General features: G+C 50.5%; 1 protein-coding gene across 1 annotated transcript; it reads left to right on the top strand.

Moving 5' to 3' along the window:
• Nucleotides 1-818: 818 nt before the first annotated feature.
• On the top strand, nt 819-21244 carry acin1b (apoptotic chromatin condensation inducer 1b). Its single transcript, XM_030088473.1, has 17 exons — nt 819-989; nt 3069-3134; nt 3222-3333; nt 3514-3587; nt 4503-5957; nt 6182-6258; nt 12239-12359; nt 17279-17324; nt 18087-18238; nt 18329-18475; nt 18554-18758; nt 18841-18986; nt 19120-19227; nt 19348-19455; nt 19543-19876; nt 19965-20062; nt 20159-21244. The coding sequence occupies exons 1-17, from the start codon at nt 855-857 to the stop codon at nt 20516-20518; spliced, it is 3744 nt and encodes a 1247-aa protein (XP_029944333.1). The 5' UTR covers nt 819-854; the 3' UTR covers nt 20519-21244.
• Nucleotides 21245-21470: the final 226 nt, after the last annotated feature.

The raw sequence follows: 21470 nt of genomic DNA, 5'->3' as shown, positions 1-21470 counted from the left end.
GAGACGGACGGTTTGAAGCGTTTGTTAATCACCTTAACTTTGTCTACATATTTCTATTCGACTATTTCACCAGGCCAGTTTCATAATCACTTTTCATGTTTGTGTGCTCTGTTGAGTTTGAGGAATACTCGGCCTTCTTGATTTTCCATTTTCGTTGCTGCAGAGCCACCGTGTGGAGGTTTAAAGTATTACTGAGCAGGCTGTATGCAAGAACACGTGATGGGAAAGGAAACTTTACATATTTGTCTACTTATTCCTCATTTGCATGGCTTTAATTTGCTTGAATCTTATATATGCACATCCTTCGCTGGAGGACGAAGAGGGGGGAGGGTATCAAGTGATTTGCAATGAACAAGTGTTTTTTAAGTTACAGTTTTCAGATATATTGCTGTTTTCTTTTGTACAGGGACATTTTTTACACTATTGAGAACGTGTTTTTTTTCCTGACATATATATAAGTGAGTCTTTTCTCCTACAGTAATAACAGACCTAAATCCCATTACTTTTAACACTACATTTGATGTCTGTCTTGTATTCGCTGTTCAGAATGCACAAATACATCTTTTTACAATTAAAATAAATTGTGTTTTATTTATTTTGTTGTCGTGGTGCAGGATATGCTTTAAGATCTGGTGTAATATTTGTTCCCATACTTGAAGAAATCCCAGTAAAAGCATTTTTTATGTGAATTCTTGTGGTTATGGAAGCCGCGCTGGGCCAAATCGTTTTGACGGCTGTCACTGAGCGGCGGGGACTCGGGCGAGCCGAGCGCTTCCGGAGATTGCCGAGCTGTGACGCCGAGCAGCAGCCGTAGCGACGCTTGTTGGGAGTTTAGACAAGCGGAGGGGAGCAAAATGGCGGACGAAGATATTACGCTTGATGGAAAACCTCTACAATCGCTCCGAGTTGCGGATTTGAAAGCCGCCCTGGAGCAAAGAAACCTCCCGAAGAGCGGGCAGAAGAACACGCTCATCAAACGCCTCAAGGGGGTAAGTTTTGTCCCCCCGCTGCGGCCGTGAATGTCGAGTCTGGCTAAGTTCGGTTGGGGGGGTTAATGTTAGAGGCCGTAAGCGGTGTGTACGAGCTCCGGAGCGGGAATACATAAATCGTAATTACGCGCAAACGGCAGTTGGTAATGTCGCTTCGGCTTTAGCGACGCTTCCGCGGAGCAAGCCGGCGGGCCGGCTCGGCGTTTAAAGCGGGACTACACGGCGGCGCGCCGTGTTGCACACAGTTGAAGTGTGCACCTGTCAACCGGAGGCCTTAAGCCGAGAGTCCGCGAGCCAGCAGCCGCACATAGTGTACAGTACAGCGCCGTGCCCGCGCACCGCGCACCCCGACAGCGGCTCGCCCCCGAGAGCGGAACGGGGTCCCGGGGCCGCGCCTCGCGATGTAAACACCGTTCCTCCAGCGCCGCCATCCACGAAACTACGCATTTTTTAATCATTTAAATTTAATTTAATTGTAATTACACGCACTCTACGGTGTCGTTGCTGCTGTGAGCATTTTGTTTGTAAACAGAGAAAAACGTTACCGAACTCTGGACTCCATCCTGGAAACACATGCGCGGAAGTGCACTTAAAAAAATAAAAAGAATCTTGTGCTTTTAATTTCAAAGAAATGAACTATCACGAGAACACAGTGTACTGGTTCCTCGTGCGACTACTGCTGCTAAATCTGACACACGGTGTAGCATAATGTTCAACAGCTCGGAGCAATATTGTGAATCCTCCAGATCAGGGCTGTCAAACATCAGGCCCGCGATGCTGCCGTGGACAAGTTGACAAGCTAGCATTAGCCTCACATCCAAAACCGTTAGCGTTAGAGTAAGTTATGTTTTATTTATTTATTTTTTATTTATGCATAATGCGACAGCTATAAGAGAGGTTTTGTGGACGTTTCGTCGTATTTTGTTCCAGAAGGTTTCATTAATATTGACTCGTAATTGATTGTTTTTTGTTAAAAAAAAAAGTAATCACTTGTACTCTTGCGTCACAACTAAGAAAAACTTAAAAGTTTAAATTTTAAATTTATAGGGTATCTTGGCACTATTTTACTGCTACAGCCCAGATGAAGTTGCACAAATTGATGGAACTGGCCCCTGAACTAAGATGTGTCAAGAGAGGCACAGAGCTGAAGAGGTGTCAGTAAATCAAGATAAGAATTGTTTGAAGCTTAAATCAAAGTTCTGCTTTACATTTTAAAGTCTGATCGTTGGGTTAGGACAGAGCTCTTTTTAATCTTACAAGAATTCGCATGTTACAACAGCATGAGTCATATGGGAGTTGGAAATGGTTAAATCTATCTAATCCCCACAACTAGATAAGTTTTTATGTAATTAAAATTTTTAGTGTACTCACAATCATGGCACATGTCTTAAAATAATTTAACGTGTTGTTATTAACCCTATGGAAATCAGAGAAAACCCTGTTTTTTTTAAATCTTTGGTAAGCAGCTTTTATCTAAACAGAACTCTGGACAGGATGGTATAGCTGAACCCAACCAGCTGATTAAGATAGGCAAAACCTGTTCTCATAATGATCTGATCACTGCACAGTCCCAGACAGAACAGATAAGAGTTCCTAACTAGACAAGTTTTTAAACTCTGCAGCCAGACTAATAATGTCTGAAACATACAGTATCCACTGATAAAAAAATCTAAAAGTTTTTACAGCAATGGTTGGCAGGGATCATTTCCATTGTTATTTCCATGTATTCAAAACAAAGCTCAGCACACTGAAGCCATCCCTTTCACATTGTGAAAAGAACAATACACTTATCACTAACCTTTGAGCTTAATGATCTTTATAGATTTCTGATTATTCTGGAAAATATTGTGTTGGCTGTCACAATATAGCAGATTTAGTCTATTTATTTTCTGTTGCTTCCACTATTGCAACATTTAATACAGTTTTTATCACATAGTTATAACAAGAACGGACCAGTCAAAGGTGACTTTTTTTTTTAACTTGCACTAAAACCCCAGACGAGCTGATAATATCACATAAATGAGTTTTTTTCCCCCCTTGCTTATTTGTAACTTCTCCCTTGTTTTGTTTCTCTTGCAGGCTCTGATGCTGGAAAACTTGCAGAAGTCTTCTTCCTCCCACAGCGGGCTGCAGCCCAACTCTCAGGTGGGAGCTTTTTCTAGTTAGTTTGTGAATTTTTGAAGAGTGCGACACGCAATTTCAGAAGTGTCACTGTGCCCGTCTGTGCTGCAGATCGGGGAAGAGATGTGTCAGAACAGCTTCATCAAACAGTACCTGGCCAAGCAGCAGGAGCTCCTCCGACAGAGGCTGGAGAGAGAGGCGCAGCAGCAAGAGGACGCTGATGGTAGAGAACACACAGTGGCAAATCAGATTGGAAACGTTGTTTTTAGCACAGGAACAATGGGTCTTTATCCCAGCGGGAGTGATACACACAAGTAATCAGTGTTTGCATTGTCGAAATGTTCGTCACACTGAATTGTTCCAAGAGTTGCTCTTATTTAGTGTGTTTGTCTGTGACTGACAGAAAGCCCAGCCGTGCCAGACGAGGACGAGGAGCAGTCGGAGGACAATGACAGCTCCTCCTACGTCGCTGACAAGGTCAGTAATCTCCACTGAGCTGAGAACAACATAAAGATCATCCAAATGAACAAAAATGCCGTGAAACGCATCCATCTGGCGATCGCAGCACCAAAACCACGTAGCCGTAGTTTAAATTCAAAGGTTTTTATGGCACTACTACATATGAGTATGTTGTCGCCTTCTTTTCATTTCTCCTGTGCAGCACACACAATGTTTGCTACTCAGAGACTGAGCTGTAACTTCAGGTTTTATTTGGAAAATACTGGCAGACTGACTGTTTTTGTCTCCACTGTGTCACCTCAGCTACACAGCTATTTAACACTTAGTAGCTGAGTAGCAGTGCTCAGGGATTTTAAACATTATTGAAGGGACTGGAAAGGTCCTGGAAATGAGAGGCTAAAACCTTTGACAGATACGTTTACAGGTCCGTGTCGACACACACAGGCAAATTTAAATATGCATATAAATGTGTGTGTATTCAACAACAAGCCTGATTACAGCACAGTTCATTTTGCTTTTATGATGGGAGTCTTCTCTCTAAATGTTCCACTCAACTCGTGAGATCGATTGTTTCGATTTGCATGTCTGTTTACACGACAGCGGTGCTCAGAGCCACTGAAAACGCGACTTTATGAAAACGGCTCGCAAGGTGGAACTTTTTGAAAACTGCTCTGTGTCTGTGGAAACGAGGGGAAATGTAACTTTCTGAAAAACCTGCTGTGCTTGTAAACCACGACCGTGGTAAATGGTTCTTCTGCACATGCTCAGTAGATGCACAGTAACAGATATGGCGTTCTCCAGAGAGTCAGGACTCCCAGGCCAGATTCTTTCTGGGTCGAGTCGGGCGTCAGTCAAAGTCTCATGAAGTTACTTGTTCATAACTGTCAGGAACGAGGAGACGCCTGTACTCACTGTGCTTCTTTCCTGCGGCAGCAGCATCGCTCCCTGCGGTCCCAGCCCTCCCTGTCCAGGCCTGAGGATGGAGCAGGAGACGTGGCTCTGGATCTGGGCCCCGGCTCTGCCCTCCTCCACCCGGAGTCCTCCACCGCTTCGGGCACCAGGATGCAGCGGGCCTCCTTCCTCCAGGGCCTGAAGGAGGCGACGGCCCCGTCTCCCCCCCGTGCGGTGGCCTCCCTCTCGGTGCGCGTCCTGGGCCAGCCCGCCTTGCCCCGAGCCCAGGAGAAGGAGGGAACCGCCCCGAGCGAGCCGGGCTCCGCCCACCCCGTCCTCCACCTGAGCCGCTCCGCGGGCGGCGCGGCGGGAGGCCGGGCGCAGGAGGACAGCGACGAGGCCGACGACGACGAGAGCGACGACGACGAGGACTGGGGGCCGGGCTCCGGCGGCGTGCGGCGGGGCAACAGGGCGCCCCCCCCGCCCCAGCAAATGCCCTCCAGCGTCCCGTCGGCGGCCGCCAGGTCCAAACGCAAGCTCCAGCCCCCGCAGCACATCCCCCCGCCTCAGGTTCACCACACGCCCATGCAGCTGCGCCACCCCACACCGCCGCCCTCGCCGCCCCCCAACCTGTTCCCGCTGCCCGACACCCCGAAGCAGAGCCCGCCGGACGACCCCGAGGCGGAGGGCTCCAACCGGGCGGCGGCCTTCCCCGCCATGCAGAGGCAGGACTCCGACTCCAGCTCCGGCTCCAGCAGCCCCGAGCCGCCCGCCAAGCGCCGGCCGGGGCCGCTCTCTCTGCTCGTGCACAAGATGGAGTCCGAGAAGGCCTTCGGGGCGGCGGGAGAGGCCGCCCACTCCTCCAGCAACTTCCCACAAGCCCTGAAGGCGAAGGCGCAGGAGTCCCGAGACGCCGAGCAGGAAAAGGAGAGGGAGCGACAGCAGGAGCTGGAGAGAGAGCGAGAGAAGAAACGGCTGGAGGAAGAGAAGGAGAAGGAGAGGAAACGACTGGAAGAGGAGCAGAAACGACAGAGGGAGGAGCAGGAGAAGGAGAGGAAGCGACTGGAGGAGGAGCAGAAACAACGGCAGAGAGAAGAACAGGAGAAGGAGAGGAAACGACAGGAGGAGGAGAAGGAAAAGGAGAGGAAGCGTCTGGAGGAGGAGCAGAAGCGACGGCAGCGAGAGGAGCAGGAGAGGGAGAGAAAACAACTGGAAGAGAAGGAGAAGGAGAGGAAGCGGCAGGAAGAGGAGAAGGAGAGGGAGAGGAAGCGTCTGGAGGAGGAGGAGAAGAGAAAGGCGGAGAAAAAACTGATGGAGGAAAAAGAGAGGAAAGAGGAGAGGTCCAAGACGGAGAAGGTGGTCGTGACGCTTGCTCAAGATTCAGGTTCCTCCTCGGACTCGGACTCCAAATCGGACTCCTCCTCGCGGTCATCGCACTCCTCCTCTTCCTCCTCCTCCTCGTCTGGGGGTAAAAGCCAGCCCGCTCGCCAGCCGAAGGTAAGTGGTCAAGCCTCCATCTTTCTCACTGTTTCATCACGCCTAGGGTCGCAGGGTGCACCAGCCGATTTCTCTGCGTGGAACCTGCAACCCTACGTGGGATCAGGCTGTTCAGTTAAAGCCGTCAGATCAGTTTTTCTGTCCCTCCAGAGTTTGATGGAAATAAATCTCTGTTGTGAGATGATTCGGGATTTCAAGTGTTTGTCCTCTGACTCATCCCACAGAAGCCAGACCAAAGAGACGAGGCCGAAGACAAGAAAAAGACGAGTAAAGGAGCCGAGGAACGACACCCTCCCAAAAGGTCAGTCACTGGCCGATGGCCGATATTTACAGTAAAAGACACACGGCAATCTGCAGGTGAAAGTCGAGCGAAGGAAGATTTAGTTTCATGCTTCAGACGCGAGGAAATTCTAGAGTCTTTACAAAACCTTTAATAGAACATTAGAGTTAGTTTGGAGTTTTAATCAAAACAACACATACCTGAAATCGAAGAAGAAGGTAGATCCACACAGCGTTTGAAGACCCGAGGAAGTCCGGCCCTGTTTCCACGACAACACTTCAACTTATAACGCACCGTATTTATACTCTAATTTCAGAAAAGTTTTTCGTTTACATGCTGATGTTTTGAAAACAGAGTCAGTTTCCATGGAAATGTCAGAAACGCCGAAAACAATGTAGTGAGCATGTTGAGCCACGAGATGGCGCCGGTGGCTTTTTTCGTAATGAAACCACACACACACTTAAGCTGTGAGCATTAACAGTAGCTAATGGACTGACAACTCCATTGGATCGTTACTTCAGGTGATTCAACTCAAAAACCACCAAGATTTTGGGGATTTCTCGTATTTTCATCAATTCCAGAAAATCGATCTTTCATAGAGCGGGAGATTCTCAGAATACAGAACGCTATTTTCTTCCTGATGCATCCGCCTGAATGCATCACGTCCACTGAAAAACCCTCGAAGATGCTTCAAAGTATCGTATGCAGCAGGTTTACGCCCACAGCTTCTACAAATGGAGCCGTCTCCCTTCTGGTCGGGTCAGCGCTGAAGCTCGCAGAGTAAAGACGGCAAGAATTCCAGAGCTTAAGGTCACTGCAGTTGAGATGGAGCGAGCGAATGCCCTCCACCGCACAGAACCTGCTGAATAATTGATGGAGGACACTGGCACAAGACTGTATTTACAATGCAGCCGCTTCATGCCGCTTGCTCGCTCCTACCTCCGCAGGTGACGGTGCAGGTCGTATTTTAGATAAATGGTCCGAAAATCATCACAGTATTTTTTAATTCGGGTACAGTTCCACAAAATGTGTGTGTGTGTGTGACCCGCATTTTGTTCCCGACACAGCACTGACGAACGGGTGACGAAGAATCTCACATTGTTTTTTCTCATTAAGCTTCTTCTCACATTCTGGAGCTGCTGGTTGTTTGCTGTGTATTCCATGTATTCAAACAGTGTTTTTTATCTTATGTAAAAAGTTGAATTACTATTGTTTTCCTCCAGGCTTTAATGCAAATAAGATGTTATAAACTTTGACTTTAACGTTTCTGGAGAATGTGAGAAAATGCAGGTATTTGTATCGGAGTGATAAACACACGGAAAAGTCATGACTTCTGCTCCTGTCATGCCGCATTTTCCTATCAGGTTTGTTCTGTTTTAGCCACATTACCACGGACGTTTCTGCTTTCCTGTTGTTGTGTTTTTGCTGTAATGTTATTGTGTTGCTGGTTAGCTCAGTTCTACTTCTTGTCAGTTTGAAGAAATGAAGAAAGAAGCTAAGTCAATCACCAAGTTAAAAGCCAATCAACAAAAAGTGTACGGGCAGCTTTATATTACAATGGTCCCGTTTACACAGCGGTGTTTCAAGTGAAATGGCAGAAATGCTGAAAACGATGTAGTGAACTTGCCAGGCCATGAGTTGGCGCTGTTACTTGTTCCTGTAATGAAACCACACAGCAGAGAACAATATGCCATAAAGAAAAACAATGGGAGAAGACGGACAATGAAGCTTGGCTTTTATTACAGTGACTGTATTCACTCAATTGCAGAAGGAGATAAAGATCGCTGTATTCGTACCAATTACAAGTGTGACGTGAACGAGGATTCAGCGCACAAAACAGGATCAAAGAAATTCACTAACTGATAAAAACTGCGCCCATCTGATGGAGACAGAGGACAGAGAAAACGTTAAGCAGCCAGCAGTGTGTCTAGTCCAGAGAAGCGGTCAGATTAGCTTTTTTTGTTGGGAAAGAGATTGAGAATGTAAATAGTGAGACTCCTGATGGCTCATGAAGAGTGACTGGATAAAGTTCAGACATTTACTGTTAGTATCACATTCATTTTCCTACGCTGTATAGCTTTACAGGCTTCCAAATACTTTGTTGATTTATTCCCTGTCTTATTGGCTGGAAGTAAGTGAAGGAGAGGAGACAGAAGACAGGGAGAGAAGAGGGAGCCACTGATGCAGCTGAGAGAGATTATTTCAGTGATTTAAGAGATCTGAGGCAAGAGTGAGCAGTGTAAATTGTTTAATATTTTCAGAGGTTTGTTGTCGTGTTAACGAACACCCAAAGCACATTGAAAACTTTTAATAATGAAACTTGCGTGTTAGTATTTGTTATTTGTAAATACTAATAATGCTGTGAGATTATGTAAATAGTGCAGATACGGAGCTGCAGACATTTCAAAATCCAATGGAGGAGTTCGAGTTGGAAGTCGTGAATCTTGTTGGAGGGTTTTAGACTGGCTGTGGTGTTGCGCGCCGTGCTTTTATTGTGGAGGTGTGTGGCCGGAAGCGTGTCGTCATCCGTTGCGGGTGTCTTGATGACTCCGGCGGCTCCAGCCAACATGGCCGTCATGCATGCATTGCATCCCTGATACCGACGCAGTGTGCGGCTAGTCAGCGTTTAGCAACCACCGCGCCTCAGAAAAATCCGCGCTCCCGGTTCGAAGCGACGCCCGAGCGGACCCGCGGCCGGCGGCGCAGCGTCATTTCCCGAGCCCGGCGGTCCCTCCTCTCCGAGGCCGGCCGCGCAATGCTGTCCGAAGGCAACAAGAACGGGTAAGGGGAGCGAGCCAGAGGGCGACTCAAGGCTTCACGCTTTTCGCCCATCCGCGAGCCGCCGGGGCTCCGGGAGCGGGGCTCCGCGGGTCGTTTTGTCCGCCGGCGAGCCCGCGGCGCCCCCGCGGCTCCCCGCAGCCCCCCGCCGGCCCCCGGCCGCTGATCACCCCGTGTCAGCGCTGCACGCCGGCCTGGTCCGGGGCGCCCCGCACGCCGGCCCATGTGAGGAGGACCGGGGGTGGGGATGTCGGTGAAAGCCTTTTGTTGGGTGAAGGAGCAGGGAAGATTTTTCTTCCAGGGGTCGGAGGGGGGGGGGGGGGGAGGGAAGGGGGTCCTCCTTTTCTTTGATCAGTGCCTAAAATAGCTTTGCATTGAGGAAAACATGAATGAATTAATAATGGCCTCGGATTTCATGGTGTGAGCATTGATTTCTCCTCTTCTGTCTTGGTTGCCTCATTTTCTCTCAACCTGCCAGCCAGAGGCTGAGGTGGGTTTTTTTTTTCTTCCCTTCCTTAGTTCACATCCTGACCATCCTTTGCAGGCGCTGAACGCTCAGTGTATTTTTGATTTTGTGTGGCCGAAGCGATTAATGATCTCGCTGTTGTCAAGGGAGATCATTAAAGCAGACATCTGTTAGCTGTACAGTCAGTGTGAATGCTCCCTTATGGTGTGATATAATTCTCCCAGCTGGCACCAGCGTTCACACTCAGCTCCCCCGGGAGCTGACTGCATGTCTGCTTTGACTGGTGACAATGTTTTGGTCCGATTTATGCGCCCAGACTGTTAATTTGGGTTTGATCTGAGTCATTTTGATGAGCTGCCATGAATACGAATTCATCCTGGGAGGTTGGCTCTGGCTTTTTCTGTAAAGATTAACCAGAAGAGATTCCATTTTATGGCGCGTTATACCGACGTTAATCAGTATTTCCTCATACCTCCCCCGGTCCTCCAAGGCCGTTACCTGAGAAGGAAAAAAGCCAGGCATCACAAGAACACTTATTCACCCGCCCATTCATTCATTCATTCATTCTTTCATTTCATTCGCTTTTTTTTTTCCTGCTCCTGGGGGGTTATATTTCAAGTTGACATCTGCCTCCTTTTAGAGACCTTGCAGGTGTGTCTCGGCCTTGTTCACAAACCACACACACACACACACACACAAAAGACATCCATACCTCTCACACGGAGGACAATCTGTGCGTGGTATGGAGGAAGGAGCAGCGCTGCCCTCTCGCTCACACTCCTACTCGTGATTAATCTCGAGAGATGGAGGATGAACTGGCTTTCTGGGGTAGATCTGCCAAAGAGGAGGAATTTTTCTGACTCTTTTAACGGCTTATTCATTAAAGATTCAGCCGCAAGTAAACATGAAAGTTTATAAATAATAATGTGAGCCGGTGTTTTGAACTCTCGGCTCAGTGGAGGGACACCTCATTGTGGGAGTCGCACATTTATTCCTCAAAATGTGTTTTGATACTGCAACTAAATAAACTACAACAGCACAAATAACCAGAGTCAGCCGTAACTCCCAGCTTTTATCAATCAAGACTGCTCAGGCTGATGTCCCTGGGAAAAAAAATTACATTGTTTTATTGACATTCACCTAAAAAGACAGGAAAACTCAGAAAAACTGGCTCAGTATAATTTCTAGTTCAGTGTTTTAAACACTGTTTTAGAAATCTCGTGTATTCATAGCTGTCTGAAGCCGTAATCAGAGCCCTCAGCAGCTGTATAAATGCAGCTGATGTACAAGCAGTTTTACAATCTTGTAGAACTCGACAAGCCAGCTTGAAGAATCCTGCCTTATATTACTCAACTTCCAGAAGCCTTTACTTTCATCTGGGACCTATGGAAGTAGTTCTTGCAGTGTTGAACATGGATGAGCAGTGGAAGCTGTGGTTTGGTACAGGTTAAAATCCAAATTGGTGATTTGTTGTGGTTGTTCATCGCTCCAATGAAATCATTGTATCGTGGTTTTTTTTTTCCCCCCAGACACAGCGGACACGCTTCCTAGTTTTTAAACTGTACCTTACCTGGGTGTTAGGTCTGGTGGCTCTGTAGCTCTAATTAATGGTGAACATGTGTGAGTATTTAAGTAGCACATTCTACATGAATAAAACAATAATGAATTATATTTGTGGCGGGGACTTGTGAAGGAGCCGATGTGGATCTGAGCCTCTCTGGAAAAGAAATGGGAAGGTGTTGCACAGGACACACAGTCTGTTGTCATACAGTGACATCTAGTGGTCCCACCTGGTATTTTGATGCCTCAGTTTCCAGTTACAAGACGTCCTGAAAGTATAGCAGTGGTTGAACTAATTCACGGGTTGCAGTGCATGGAGACATAATTCATCACATTCCAGTTCAGTCAGTGAAGTTTTAAGTGTTTGTAATGATGATCTGTCATCACCAGCAGGTTATTAGCATATTTTCTTTGGGGCGCCTTGTTTCAACTGGATTTGCACTCCTCTGTGACAGATAATGTAATGAGGGAGACGGAGCACAGCGATGAGAGTGAAGGATGCTCAAAGACACGAGGCTCCCACCTACAGCGTGCCGCCTCGGTGCCCGTGTCCTCACATGCAGGCAGCGGAGGAGGCTTTTGATTATGCCGGCAGGGGAAGTTGAGGGGGTTGCTAAAAATATAATGACGACATCTGCTTGTTTTCTCTCCCTCCGAGTTAGATAACGGCGAGTTAAAGCAACACGAGCGGGGAGCCTTTGATCGTGTGAGATCTGATTCACAGAAACCGTTTTCTCGGCTTTTATTGGCTGGCTGGACTTGTGTTTTCATAAGGCCCCCCCACCACCACCACCACCACTCCGATGGGATGCGGTCCACACACACAGTCTTGGAGTGCGAGCGAGCCGGAGGAGCGGCGGTGACCCTGGGTGTCGGTTAGCCCCTGAGTTATTTATAGCAGGCGCGACCCAGATCACAGATCGCCCTCCCTCTGACTCGTTCGGTGTTTTCCTTCACGTTGTGTCCCGTCACAATCAAACTCGCGGCGATCCGGTCACATGATCACTTTTAGCCCCGATCGCCTGAGTAATGCCGATTGCACGTTGTGCATCGTTTGACAACAATGTTTCAGGTGAAAACGAAGAAAAGCAAACATATCTATCTTGCAGACGAGCTCAGGGTGCAAATGATGTAAAGCGTTTCTAGACTTTGTCGTCATTGCAGCGAGGCGTGTAACCCGGTTCCTCCGTCCTGCAGGGAGGTGTCGGAGCCCAGCGCCGCCGCCGTGACCGAGGTGGAGCCGGAGTCGGAGAGCTCCATGGCCCAGCAGCCCGCCTCCGGGGCCGAGCCGGAGAACAGCGAGGGCCGCCTGGAGGAGGTAAGGCCGCTGAGAGGGTGGGGCTGCTCCGGTCTGCTCTGTCTCCCACTAACCCGCATCCTCACTCACACACCAGCATGTGTAACGTAGGGGGGGGACGCCCCGAAACCAACGCAACCCCATGGAAGGCAGTGAAGCCACTGACGCATGCGCAGAGTTATTCTTCTGATTATACATCCATAGACTGCATCTACAGCCTGTTTAAAAGAAATAAGATAAAAGATTTGGTGGCGTTCTTGGCCTGATGTGGGGCTGGGTTGGAGTTGGGGTCCTGGGGGAAAAGTTAACGAGCTCATCTCTTCCATCTGCTCTTAAAGTTACTAATATTTCACGAGAAGCTCAGTCTCACACAGATGATCTCTCACACACGTCTGAGTGTTTAATCAAACACAGGCGGGCTTTCAGCGCATGCACTGTATGTCTATGCTGTCTGTGAATGTTTGTGTGGAGAGTAGAGGGCAACACTTACACACTCGAGGCCCCGACACACCGGGTTGATGGTTTTTACAGCATATAGCAGTTTTTAATCAGTGTATCTTGCAGCTTATAACTCTTGTTTGACAGAATTTCTAGTGGGAGGTTAGAATTGTTGTACCTTTGACTGCAGAGAATTGCGTTTCGTTTGGATGTCCGGTGGGAGTGAGCGCCACACTTTGTCCCTCCCCCCGGTGCTGAGGCAGGCAGGTGGAGGGCAGCGTGAGGTTGAACGAGGAGGAGGCGGCGGTGTGGAGGAGGTCTGCAGATAAGGAGGGGAGAGGTTGTAGTTGGCCTTCAGCACTAAACAGGGATTTAGTGTTCTGAGCAGTGGAGCCGCTGGAAGATATAGGATGTAGTTTTCACTAAAACAAGAGCGATTTGTTTTGACGTGAAACGTCTGTAAATGAGACCCAAGTTCAGTTCTTCTCAGGTTGAATGAACAAATGCTCGACTCAGTTGCTCCAGTTGAGAGAATATAATCCTTTTTTCCCCTCAACACAGTCGATTTAATAAACAATTTGACAAACTGTGCTGGTTCAGCTGGACTGTCAACTTCAGGGAGTAAATACAGCAAACCAAGAACCGAGCTTTTTTATGCAGGGAATGAGGTTTGGGAATACAGAGAACAAATGCTTTTACCGCCTCAGGAATCTCCAGACTACTTGGTCATTTTAGTCATTTCCTGTTGGTCGTCAGCAGCAACACAACAGCCGTCTGAGGACCCCTCCCACCGTTAAGCTGCAAGATACCCCCTCTTCCACTCACACTTGGTTTCCTTTGTCACGGTGTGTCAGGGCCTTGAGAGTCATGGTATCACACAGCGGAGTGTATTTCTTTAAAGAAATGACATTTCCACACATAACCTCTGATTCATTTCTACCTGAGAGAGTTGTTGTCGTTATCGACCGAACTATCCTGGAAGCATCCAGGCTGGATTAACTTCTGAGCTTCTGTGCCATTCAGCTTCTTCTCAGTGTGTATTCTTGTGTGTGTTCTGTTCCTCTCTTGGGTTTGCATGAGTAATGGATCCTGACAGTGTGTGTAGAGATGCATCAGGGCTTGTTTCTGTTGTTCCTTTCACACTGTTTTCACTCTCTCTGCTCTCTTTGCTTGCTCCTTTCACCGTCTCTCTCTCTCTCTCTCTCTCTCTCTCACTCTCTCTCTCTCTCTCTCTCTCTCTCTCTCTCTCTCTCGCTCTTTCGCTCTTTCTCCTCTCTCTCGCTGTCCTTTTCATCTTTTGCCTTTGTATCCCGTCATGATCGCTTCTCTCTCACTATATATATTTATGGTGTGACTGCTGTTTAAAACCCCATTGATTGCTTTGTTATGAAGGTGCCCATGCCTCTTCCATTGCCCCTATTGGTACCTGCTGCGTACTACCACCACCACCACCACCACCACCAACACCTCCTCCACTCCTCCTACTCCTCCTACAACTCCTGTCCCGCTATGCCCAAGCGCGTCGCTGGTACCTGAATTAGGCGCAGAGTCTGCGGCGGCGCTGAGTAAAGCCCCCCGAGTCCGCAGGGTAGCCCGCCAGCGGCACGCTGAGCCAGCAGGAAACGGGAGCCTGCATCAGACGGCCGCCGACAGCAGCAGCAGCAGCCGCCGCCGCCATGGTAACTGCAGCAGCACGCAGTTGCCATGGTAACCCAGCCACAAGGGTTCGGAAGCCTGCCCGCCGATCTGAACCAGACTGGACGGCACTGCGAGGCGGCAGTGAAAGACCGAACGAGCGAGCGAGCGACGGGGTTAAGGGGAAGGCGTGCGGGGCCACTTCTCGCCTCTTCCTCCCCCCTCCTCCTCCTCCCTGCGGCTCCCATCTGCCATTTTGAGGATGCACACAGTTTGCATGTGTCATTCTCCCTGGACTCAGGAATAGACCGAGAGGCTCGCCTCACCTCTGCAGGCCGGTGAGCGGGCCCCCGTCGCCCTCTGCTGGTGGGGTGGAGTAATGACTTTGGACTGAGACCTGCTGCTGTGACCCCCACTCAGCAACCAGGGCTTTGAGGGATGTGGCTGTGATCACGTTTGTGGGCTACTGAAACACAACCATGTGGAGTAACTGAAAACTTCTTTTTGCCAGTGGAGCGTAAAGGACTCTATCTCTGATGGACACTTTGAGAGAGAAAATCTTCTTCTGTGGCACGTGGGCGTCAAACCCCTTAAAGTTACCCCCTGGACAAGCTAGCCCACTTCTGTAAGAGAAGAAAAGCTACTGCAGAGACTTTTTGTGCAAACAGACTGTGTCTTTCTGATTGGAATCGTGATTTACAAGACTGATGTTTCCTCGATGGCGGCGTGACACAGATGGAGCATGGTAGCACCGATCACCCGATCACCCATGCTCGGACAAGAACGCCAGAAACACCCGGCGAACTGCTGCCACCGGAGTGTGACTGGGTGTTTTGCTGGTTGACGTCCTGTCTCTGCCGAGGACCCGGCGGATGGACCGCCGCCGCCACCGCATCGTTGCTGCCGTGATTTGTGTATTTATAGATCCATGCCGTCGCTACGCCCACAGCCTGGCCCAAGCTCCTCCAGTGACTTCATGTGAGCGCAGAGGCGCCGCTGGCAGCTTGTCACCACTTCCCTGGAGTGTCGTTTCACCAAAGTGTGGAATATTTTGTTTTTGCACTCGGATCCCTGTTCAGAGACGAGTCGGACCTTTCCTGCTGTGAACTGATAAAACCATCAGATCCTCTGTGGATATACAGCATGCCGAGGCCTCGCCGTGCGCGCTGGCCTCGTGGACACTTCAGCGGCTTCAAAGACGTCGTCGCCCAACTCCAGAGAATAGTCTCCCCCGGCGCGTCAGATCTTCATGGACTTTAAGACAAAGTAAACCTCAAAGCATCAAAAGACTGAAACGAGACTCTGTGACCAGCAGACCAGTCGAGAACAGTCCTCCCCAAAACAGTCCAGTCCTGTGATCAGTTCCTGCCTGGTGGTTAATCTGCACACTCAAATCCAGCCCCGCCCTCACTCCTCTGCCTTCTCTGATTGGATCCTTGTTGCCTAGATACAGTGCACACTGTCGTGCGGTTGGGCCGTAGTCGAGCCAGTAAGGAATCAGGTGTCAAATGGTACCAGGAAATACATGACTTGTCATTATTCCTGTATTTTAAATTATTTGTTTACATTTTAAAGAGATAACTGTACAGATTACCTTTCTCTTACCTCCTAGTCTGTTTTTGAGTAAATAAGAGGAGTGAATTTTATATACTTTTTAGTAATTTAGTGCAAAGTTTTAATGTGTTTTATGTGTTTTCTTGCTAGATACTAGCGCTCCTGGTAGATCTGAACCAGTGCCATGGAGCTAAAGTGGCCTGCTGTGAATTCAGCTAATCTTTAAGTTAAATGTTATTGACGATGGATTGACTTCCCAGCACACTGTTGTCCATCTCTGCTCATTGACGCTCACGATTTGCAGTCATTATTTTGCACATGGTGGTATATAATGGCTAGTTAAATAGGATAAAATCATCTGATAGACTTATGGAAAATATACTGTTGGTTGTGGCACAAGTTCAGCAGATGAGTTCAGATTTCTAACAATAGAAATTAGTTATTTATTGTTAATGTGAATGATCTAATTAGTTAGATTGTGAAAGTTTTTTAATTTTCCACGTCATCCGTGCCTAAAATTGCTCAAAACACAGATTGCAAAAATCAAACTAAAATATGAATTAAATGGAAGCAAATTTTATAATCTAGATTTTTTTTAAAATCATTTTTCTGAGTTGTTGTTTCAGTTTTACAGAATGTTTAGAAACAACCGTGAATCAGCTCAGTTCACTCATAGAAAACAGTGAACGCGAAAAGGATAAAACACGTTTAACTGAGTGATTTCATGAACTATAGATGAAACTCTAGTCAAGGATAAATCTCTTCTCAGTGCCGCATTAATTTGCATGGATAAATGTTACGTAGCGTTTTTACAGATGGAAATGTGATGGCGGACGACTCGGTTTGAGCGTTTTCTCGCTGAGGTTGACCCGACAGCCCGTCTCAGAACGGTCGTTCTCATTAGCGACGCGCCAAGGTGACCGGGTTATTATCCGCGCCTCCATCTTCTTCCCTGCGTCTCTGTTGGCTGTGATCGTGTGAAAACACGCCACACTCCGGTCCTAATTCACATCACGCTCCGTCCTACACATGAGTGGCACAGATTTACCGCGGCGTCTCTGAGCAGAGGTGGAAATGTGTCTGGAGTCTCTCTGCATCGACCAGACAACATCCTGTCTTGTGATGTGGTAGAATGAGAGCGTCCAGGCCTCCCGTTCTCCACCTCCCCCTTCCCCTCCCCCCCCCCTCCTCCACTGTTCCCGTGTTCACCTCCTGTCTGATGTTGCCTGTGTCGGTCCGGACTCCGGGTTCTCATCTCGCCCCGCACCCCTGGGGTTTCTGTATGCTCTCTCTCTGTCTCCCTCTCCTTCCAGAGCACCACCCCTAAGGCTTTTGCCGCCCGCAAGATATCCCTGACCAGTAGTAAGTATGCCAGCGTCTTCCTCGACCCCCGGAGAAACAAACGCAAGGACAAATATCCCGCTCCGCACGTTAGAAACGCTCCAAGAGAACGTGGAATTAGATCAGACGGTCTCTGCCTGGATTTATATACTTACCGGCGCCTGTCCAGACTCGCACCAGATTCTGGTTTGGTGTCTGCCTCTCCGCCGGGCGAGCACTTCTCAGCAGAACCCAGCCGCCGCGATTATGTCCGATTATGGGAAAACGACAATAGGCGCGTTGTTGATTGTTCTAAATTACCTGCTCCCACTAACTCCTCCCTCCCTGCCCATGGCCCGTGTTGACAGAATTCAGGGCGAATTACGCCGGAGTCATCCCCTCAATGCACCGATTCGCCGGCGATGTTGAAACAAACGTGCTGATGCGGAGCGGCGGCTCTCAGCACCTGGAAACCATCGGCCCGCGTCGTTCCCTGCAATTACAGCGTGTCGCGGCAGAGCGCCGCTTCACGCTAATCGTCTGTTGCGTGGTTTCACATTATTTCTCTGGATAAAATGCTTACCATAACGTCTGGGCAAACACTCGGCTCTTCGTTCCGCCTGAATAATCAATCCTTGGGTGTTTTTAAAAAAAAAAAATGTAGGAACTTGTTTAATCTGCTGGAGACGTTAATGGTTACTTTAAAGCCCTGGGAACGCGGCGCCGGCTGACGTATTGGAGCAGACATGTCTGAGGGGGAATCTTCTCGATGGTGAACTCTTCTTCTTTTAACTCCTCGAGGCAACAAGACGTCCCCGGCGCCCGCAGATGGAGGAGCGGCGGACTCCGACTCGGCCGCCGCCGCCGCCGCCGGAAGGAAGAGGCGGTGGGGCTCCAGCACGGCGGTCACCGCCAAGAAGCCGTCCATCAGCATCACCACAGACTCCCTGAAGGTGAACACACACACACACACCATGACGACCTGTCCCACACCGGGGGGGGTGCTCGTTCTCCCCGAGCTGATCCGTCTCTCCGCCTCCCAGTCGCTGATCCCTGACATTAAGGTGAACCAGGAGGCCGTGGTGGAGCTGCACCCCGAGGAGCTGCAGTCGTCCGGGGACGAGGAGAACCTGGACGCCAGCCGGGACGACCCGGACAAAGGCCTGAAGATCCGCCGCACCGTCACACAGGTCGGCGCCGCGGACCGAGCCCGGCATTGGTTGTTTTCTTTCCCCCTAATTAATCACACTCCGTTCTCTTCCGCCCAGGTGGTTCCAGGCGACAGTCAAGAAAATGGTCAGACTCCGAACGAAGGCGAGGCGGAAGAGGAGGAGGAGGAGGAGGAGGCGGCGGCGGTGAAAACGGAGAAAGAGAAGCATCGTAGGACGTCCAGAGACAACAGGAACAGCAGCGTCAGCGAGGACGCGCCGGAAGCGCAGCCGTCCGTCACGCTGGAGGGAGAAGCCAAGAAAAGTAAAGCAGGAACCAGAAGTTTGTTTAGACGATGTCGTGTCATCCCTCTGCTCCGTAACGCCCCCCCCTCTCCTCCCCCCAGTCACTCCCAGCGACAGCCTGGTGCGTCGCTCCATCAGCCAGCAGAAGTCCGGCGTGTCGGTCACCATCGACGACCCGGTCCGCGCCGCCCGCCAGCCCTCGCCGCCCCGTGGGAAACTGTCCAACATCATCCACGTCACCAACCTGGTGGGTCTGAGCCGACGAGACGCCGGTCAGGAGGAATCCGCAGAGCGCCAGACAGGACGAGGCGTTAAATCCGAAGTGGGGGGGTTAATGATTGAGCTCGGGAGGCTGACCGGTGTCCTGCCTCGCTTGGCAGGTGCGACCTTTCACCCTGGGCCAGCTGAAGGAGCTGCTGAACCGCACCGGCGCCGTGCTGGAGGAAGGCTTCTGGATCGACAAGATCAAATCCCACTGCTTCGTCACGGTGAGGCTGTTCGGACGCGTCGTCCAGAAGTTACTCAAGGCTTTAACCACGGCCGTCTCTCACATCTCGTCGCTCTCCTGACGCGGTTTCTCACGTCTCTCCTCTCCGCTGTCGTCGCAGTACTCGACAGTAGAAGAGGCCGTCGCCACCAGAGCGGCCCTCCACGGGGTCAGGTGGCCGACAAGCAACCCCAAAGTCCTGACCGTGGACTTCAGCGAGCAGGATGAGGTGCTGGGCCCCACACACACACACTCACACACACACACAGCTCCTATAGCATCAGTCTAACCCCCGTTCTGCCTCTCCTCCCCTCAGCTGGATTTCCACAAAGGCGTCCTGAAGCCGATGCAGGTGGAGGAGGAGCCGCCCGCCCCGCCCGGGGGTCCTCCGGCCCGGCTGCCTCCTCTCATGCCCGAGCGGGAGCGTGACCGGGAGCGCGAGCGGGACCGCGGCGTGCGCGACCTGTGGGCGGAGCGCGAGCGCGAGATGGAGCGGCGGGAGCGGGCGCGCGGCGAGCGCGAGTGGGACCGGGACAAGGTCCGGGAGTTCGCCCGGCCCGGGGAGGACGGACAGCGGTCCCGGTCCAGAGAGCGCGAGAGGAGGAGGAGGGAGCGAGCCAAGAGCAAGGAGAGGAAGAGCGACAAGAAGGGTCGGTCTCCTTCTTCTTCTGAAGAGCTCTCACGACGTTTATATCGCCAGGAAAGTGTCAACAACGTCTCTGTTTTCCTTCCCAGCAGAGAAGGGCGACGAGCCTCCGGCCAAACTGCTGGACGACCTGTTCCTGAAGACCAAAGCGGCTCCGTGTATCTACTGGCTGCCGCTCACCGAGGAGCAGGTCAGTGCCGCACACACACAACATGTCGGTCTGTAGCCGGCGGTCCGAAGCTGTGATCTCACCGCCGACGCCGGCGTCCGCCTGTCCGTCCTGCAGGCGGCGCAGAGGCTGCTGGACCGCACCGAGCGGCAGAAGGAGCGCGAGCGGCGGCGGAAGGAGCAAGAGGAGGAGGACAAGAAGCGCGAGGAGGAGAAGAAGGAGAGGCTAAAGGGCCGGGAGAAAGACGGCGGCGCGTCGGCGGGCGGCGGCGCCACCGCGGGGAGAGGAGGAGGAGGAGGAGGCGGCGGTGGCGGCGACGCCGACAGAGAGCGGGGCGGCCGCGGCCGGGAGCGCGAGGCGGACAGGAAGAGGGACGACGGCGGCAGCCACCGGTCGTCCAGACGGGCCTCGGCGGGACCCGGGGGCGGCGGCCGGCGCTCCCGTAGTCGTAGCAACCCCAGGGACAGACGCCGCTGAGGCGACGGCGGCGGCGGCACGTCTCCGGCTCCGCCCCCTCACACCGACGCCAGCGTTGTCTTCCACACCTCCCCCTCCTCCCTTCTCCCCCCCTCCCTCTCTCTCTCCGTCTTCCACTGGCAGCACTGAGCGGTTGGTCCTGCAGGGGGCGGCGTCCCCCGGTGTGGAGGAGGGAGGGGGGAGGGAGGCGGAGGCGGGGGAGGCAGGGTCCTGCTTTCTGGCTCTCCTCCTCCTCATCTGGTCCCTCTGAGGTTTTTATTTTGGTCCTGCGGGCGCAGCACAGTTCCTTCCTCCTCCTCCCTGCCCTGTAATAAAAGCGGTTGAAAATAGATCCCGACCCTCGCCTGTTTTCTAGGATCTGTTTTAATCTGTCACTGTTCAGCACAACGCTTCAGTTTCTTTTAGTTTTTCTACGATTAAGAAGGTAGTTTTATGAGAAATGTTTCCTTTTTTTTTTTTTTTTTTTTTTTTTTTTGTTCCTCCTCTCTGGGAGAGTCGTCGAAGTGAAAATGGTTCCCCCTCGTCTCCACACTGAGAGTTTTGACACGCGGTTCCCCAAAGAGACGAGTTCCAGTCTGCGTCCGGAGAAGTGTTGTCCTGTGACCTGCTGCGGAGGCTGAAATCACTGCACTGGAAAAGAAAAATACACAAAAAAAAAAAAAAAAATACAAACAAATCGTCCTCCGATCCTCTCACCATATATTTATGAGCAGGTTAAAAAAAAAAGGAGTAGTTTATCTTCTGATAGTCATAGGTGGAATTTTCATATTTTTAATTCTTGTTTTTAGTTTCAAATGTGTGAATTTTTTGTTTGTTTGTTTTTTTTTCCTCCTTTTACTGCAAGTGCTGAATGTACCAAGAATTTAAATGAATAAATCTAAATTGGTTATCACGTCGTCTGCTCTGCTCTTTCTGCAAAGTCTTCATGTGAAACAGAAATAAGTTCAATTCT

This window comes from Salarias fasciatus, chromosome 3, assembly GCF_902148845.1.
Source record: "Salarias fasciatus chromosome 3, fSalaFa1.1, whole genome shotgun sequence".
Taxonomy (NCBI): Eukaryota; Metazoa; Chordata; class Actinopteri; order Blenniiformes; family Blenniidae; genus Salarias; species Salarias fasciatus.
This window is presented reverse-complemented; position numbering and strand designations above follow the sequence as displayed.

Bases quoted from the DNA above. Each gene is read 5' to 3' on its own strand.
- acin1b (XM_030088473.1), top strand. From the start codon at position 855: ATGGCGGACGAAGATATTACGCTTGATGGAAAACCTCTACAATCGCTC. The intron at 3,588-4,502 runs GTCAGTAATCTC...TTCCTGCGGCAG, and splicing joins CCTCCTACGTCGCTGACAAG to CAGCATCGCTCCCTGCGGTC. The intron at 18,239-18,328 runs GTGAACACACAC...TCCGCCTCCCAG, and splicing joins TCACCACAGACTCCCTGAAG to TCGCTGATCCCTGACATTAA.